This window comes from Sebastes umbrosus, chromosome 5 (assembly GCF_015220745.1).
Source record: "Sebastes umbrosus isolate fSebUmb1 chromosome 5, fSebUmb1.pri, whole genome shotgun sequence".
NCBI lineage: Eukaryota > Metazoa > Chordata > Actinopteri > Perciformes > Sebastidae > Sebastes > Sebastes umbrosus.
Window position 1 is genome coordinate 20,550,962 of NC_051273.1, and position 5,190 is coordinate 20,556,151.

Sequence of the window (5,190 nt, forward strand, 5' to 3'; positions counted from 1 at the left end):
TAGGCATAGGTAAGAAAGCTAAATGTAACTGCTGATAGTTTGATGGAGAAGTATGCATGGGCATGTAGGCTGTATACGCGTGAGTATGCAAGTGAATATCGATGTGTGTAGATGTGTATAATCTGGACTTGTGGAACGGTTTACACGGCCACGTACTTCAGAAAGTGAGGTTGGAGGACCCACAGTTCTCCAAAAGACTGAGTTGACTCACAAGTACTGTGGCATCCGCATGCTTCTTTTCGGGCATATGCATATAGACTGTACATGTATATTAAAATGGGAAAAGAGTTAGGTATAACTATCTGTAAAGTTTGATATACACTGTGATAACGCCTTTTCCAAACAAAAAGAAAATTAAAAAAAAAAGTAGGAAGAAGAAGAATTAATTAATGTGAAAAGACTGTGTTAAACACACTGATCACATAATGTTTGTTTCAGGCTGTTGAGGCATCAGATCACTGAACAAGATAATGCAAAGATAACATAAGTTGCAAACTCGCAAACATGCATTGCACGAAGGATGTGGTTATATATCAAGATAGTTGATAATCACACTTACCAACAGAGCAAACTGCTGTATAAAATGATGATGCCCCTTCAGACCACTTGCTGTCAAAAAATGATCTAAGCGATTAAAGTAGCGCATTAGTTTCAAAATTGAAGCAGGAAACTGGTTTCTGTGGTTCGTCTGGTCTGTCGCTGAATTCAGAAGAAATGTTTGAGTGGGCTGTTTTACCAAAACCCCCAAACAGCCAAATGCTGACAGCTTAAAGTCATTAGTATCTGGTATCTTAGCTTTAGTAGCTCATCTTTTCATTAAGTAGATATAAAACAAAGTGTTATTGATTCATTAAATTCACCCAATTTAAGTTTACTTATTGTGAACTTATCAAACAGTGAGGAGAAGTAGGTCCACAATGATCCAGAATGAACTAAATTGAAAGACGCAGAAAATAAATCATGAATGAAGTAAAAAGAAGAAAATCAAGTCTGAATTAACACCCTGAGACCCGCGATCCCGACTGACTTTACTGTCTTTCAGAGGCTCTAGTAGGTTCAGTTTTAGGGCTAGAGTGAAGACACAGATATCATATGAAGGATATCATGATGTCAGACATCATGTCGGGAAGGAGGCTAAATAACGCTCCAAAGTTGGGCAAAATTTTAGCGAGGAAAAACTGGCATGGCCATTTTCAAAGGCGTCCCTTGACCTCTGACCTCAAGATATGTAAATGAAAAATGGTTCCATGGGTACCCACGAGTCTCCCCTTTACAGACATGCCTACTTTATGATCATCACATGCAGTTTGGACAAAAACATGCTGTTTTTTTCATGCAGTATAAATGTGTTATTTTTGCCTATTCTAACATGATGTGTTTGAATATTTCTGCATACTGGGGTTCCTAAACAGTCTTGAATTACATAACATTGTGTATCACTGTAAAGCTGAGACTCTTGTGGATCAAATGAGCCCAACTTCATGTGTGATGATGTTAGTCCCTATAGTAGCCATTTCATTGTAGTGAGACCATTTGACCTCACTGTATAAAACGACCTGTGGTGACCTCTAGGATAATCACAGTCTCATGAAACTTTACAGCCACAAACTAGAGACCTAGAGCATTCAGAGGATGGATGGCTTTCCTAGGTAGACTGACAATAAGGAGGTTTCTGAGCAGTTGCCATAACAGAAGTGATCGCCATCTAATTGCTGAAAAATACAATTATCTCAAAATGACAAAAGCTTTTGATACCAAATCAGAGCATGACTTTTTCTACGGTGTTCCTCAAGGACTTGGTGACTTAATGTGGAACTTTGGAGGGATTATTGATAATTTTTATTAATTTCCGAGTGGTAAAAAATGGTTAAATTTAGCCCCAAATCTGTGTAACAAATGGCATCAACCCAAAATTTGCTGAAACAACTTATGAGACATAATAAAGCAAGGGGATGGACATCATATACTTATATCTTAATATTCTAAACCATTATACACTTTTACAAATCATTTAAATTAATTAATTAATTACACTAATTCATGTTCACTTCTGATTTATGACTAGAACAACTTGACACACAGTGCTGAGCTGCATCTCAAATTAACCTTCAAGTTCCCAGCTTTCAGATGATGTACACCACTTCTATGTGACATCTGCTGTTGAACTGCTATCTCCCCCTAAAGAACCCCTGTACCCCCTTAAAAAAGACTAAAACATGTCTATTGTGGGTCTCAGAGGGTTGATAGAATGACCCAAAGCAGCCACATGGCCACAGTGACACTAAATAATCTTGTTGTTACATGTGTTCTTCACTTATTGAATTAATCTAACAAAAGTCACTTAATATATAGTAATATTCATAATCAATGAGGAAAGGAGGTCTAAAAGGGTCCAGAATGAACTAAATCAAGAGGCTGAAAGTGTCCTAAATATAAAAGTGAATGATGAATAACATAAAAAGTAAGAAGAGGAAGAATGAATTCAAGTGACAGACTGTGTTAAACACACTGATCACATAATGTATGTGTCAGGCTGTTGAGGCATCAGATCACTGAACAAGATAATGAAGGTAAAGATAACATCAGTTGCAGACTTGCAAGCAGGATGTGGTCAGATATCAAGATACTGTAGGTGGGATTCACACTTGCCAACAGAGCAAATTTCTGTATAAAAGGGTCGACTTGACACCCCAAGAAGAAAGACAAGTCAATTGTCTTGCTGGCATCATGCATGCTCTGCACAAATTTCTGCTTTTTCATGTTCTGACATGTCTCGGACTAAACGGTAAGATGACCAAATCTGTTTATTATTCTCCAATCGTTTAATAAGACACTAACCTAACTTTGATGTTTACTTATTTTAGCAGATGGGAGTGAAATCATCAACGGGAAAAAAGTCGAGGAGGGATCGATGCAGTATATGGCCTCGCTGCAGAACAACAATAAAGAACATGTATGTGGAGGATTCCTCATCAGGGAAGACGTTGTGGTCACTGCTGCGCACTGTGATGATGCGTGAGTTACATTTCCTCTTCCAGCAGTCTTTGATTCATGTAATTACAAGTCAAATTAAAAAAACTTCAAGATATATTAACCGACTTTCTTTTTTTTTTTTAAAAGACCTATATTATTCATCATTTTCTACTGTTGTTGGCACAATTTTAGGAAATTTACTGACAACCTCTCCATGATCTTTCGTTCAGGGGATTTACATCTGTTGTTCTTGGCACCCACGATCTCAAGAAAAAAGAAGAAGAAATAAGAAGTGATATTGAACAGAGATACAAACACAAAGATTATCGGGGTGTAGCTTATGGTAATGACATCATGCTCCTCAAAGTAAGTATACTCAAGTGACATCATACTTTTTTGGGGGGGTCAATTTTTTTAAAATGATCAGCTCCATATTCCAACAATTGTTTGTTTAATTGAAGTCTGATGAAATTAGCTTGCTAGTTTTTAAGTTTCTGATTTTGTGTGTCTCCAGCTGTCTCAGGGGGCTGGACCGGACAACAGAGTGGAAACAATTCAACTTCCCACCTCTGAAATGAACACAAACTCAAAGGAAACCTGCAGTGTAGCTGGATGGGGTATAACTGAACGTGGAGCTGTTGATGATCTGAGAGTGGTGAATTTGTCTATCATTAAACTACAAGTCTGTAAGGAGCAATGGCTTCGTGTGGATCATAATCTTCCTGCCAACGTAATCTGTGCAGGTGGATACGAAACAGACAAAGGATTCTGTCAGGTATGTTTTCTGTCTGTGCCTTTAGGCACAATTTGGATTTGGATTTATAGTATATATTTTATGTATGACCAGCGCCCACCCATGCCTTAAGCCGGCCCTGCTACAAACATCTTAAATTGAATATTGATTCTTCCTCACAGGGTGATTCTGGTGGTCCTCTGGTGTGCAACGGGAAGGCTGTTGGTGTTGTCTCTTACAACCGTAGAGAAAACTGTAACTACCCAGATGTACCCAACGTCTACTTGGATCTATATAAATACCTTCCCTGGATCAAGAGCATCCTCGGAGACATGAAACATTATGAGTAAAAATCTTGCACAAAGTTTTGCTTCAGCATACATTCATTGTAATATGGAGGCATTGTGGTGTCTCTGATTGCTCTGTCAGTGTGACCAAAATTCAAAATAAAAGCTTATTTCAAATACCATGTTTAATTTTCTTCCGTAACAACTTCATCAGAAGAAACAAATTGTATTTAAGTGAATAATAATAATATCGAGATTCTACACTTATACTTAATATTCTGTCCATCTTTGAAATGATCAAAAAGACACACTTATTCTAAAAAAAAAACACAACAACCTGTCAGTAGACTGATAGGACAGCCTGGATCAACAACGTGATGGCAAATAACAAGCATGGACCAGATACTGTCTGGTCCATGCATGTTATTTGGACAATCCAAACATACGGGATCTTATTAATGACTTAATAAAGGGCGTGACAAATTACTCATTTGGTTTGGCAACACCAATACAAATAAAGCTTCAAAAAATAAGCAAAAATCTCTCTTCAAGTCAAGTCAAAGTTGTTTTATACAGCATGTTTAAAAACTACGATTGAGTATTAAGGGCCACATTGAGGAAAAAAAAATCAATCGGAGATTTCGAGAATAAAGTCATAATATTACGAGAATAAAGTCATAGGTTTACGAGAAAAAAGTCGTAATATTATAAGAATAAAGTCATAATATTATTAGAATAAAGTCATAGGTTTACGAGAAAAAAGTCGTAATATTATAAGAATAAAGTCATAATATTATAAAGTAGTAATTGTATGTGTTATTTTAGAGGGGAAATAGAGCAGCATGCCGTCTGTGTGAAAATGAGGAACGTGGAGCATCTTGTGAAGTTATACTTTAGTTTAGGTTTCACAAATAACAAAATACTTCATCTGTTGGCACATCAGCACCACATTATCATCAGTATCAGGACCTTGAAAAGATTGTGCAAGAAAGTGTGTTTATTCCGAAGAAAGAACCACACGGACCTGATGGGGAAATTGCCTCTTTTATAGAGGAGGAAATAACTATTTTTCTCATAAAGTTATGACTTTCTTCTCCTAATATTACAACTTTTTTTACTTGAAATAGTATGACTTTATTCTCATCAAATTACGACTTTATTCTCGTAATACTACTGTTTTCTTTTTCCCTCAATGTG

The 5,190-nt window shown here is 36.7% G+C and overlaps 1 protein-coding gene across 1 annotated transcript; it reads left to right on the plus strand.

Annotated features, from left to right (window-relative positions):
* The first annotated feature begins 2,496 nt into the window (after positions 1 to 2,496).
* Positions 2,497 to 4,323, plus strand: LOC119488213 (duodenase-1-like). Its single transcript, XM_037769652.1, has 5 exons — positions 2,497 to 2,785; positions 2,865 to 3,015; positions 3,204 to 3,339; positions 3,488 to 3,748; positions 3,889 to 4,323. The coding sequence occupies exons 1-5, from the start codon at positions 2,728 to 2,730 to the stop codon at positions 4,054 to 4,056; spliced, it is 774 nt and encodes a 257-aa protein (XP_037625580.1). The 5' UTR covers positions 2,497 to 2,727; the 3' UTR covers positions 4,057 to 4,323.
* Positions 4,324 to 5,190: the final 867 nt, after the last annotated feature.

What these genes read in the sequence shown, in the direction of transcription:
- LOC119488213 (XM_037769652.1), top strand. Translation starts at nt 2,728, where the DNA reads ATGCATGCTCTGCACAAATTTCTGCTTTTTCATGTTCTGACATGTCTC. An exon ending in ATGACATCATGCTCCTCAAA is followed by an intron (nt 3,340 to 3,487) that starts GTAAGTATACTC and finishes GTGTGTCTCCAG; the next exon opens with CTGTCTCAGGGGGCTGGACC. An exon ending in CAGACAAAGGATTCTGTCAG is followed by an intron (nt 3,749 to 3,888) that starts GTATGTTTTCTG and finishes TCTTCCTCACAG; the next exon opens with GGTGATTCTGGTGGTCCTCT.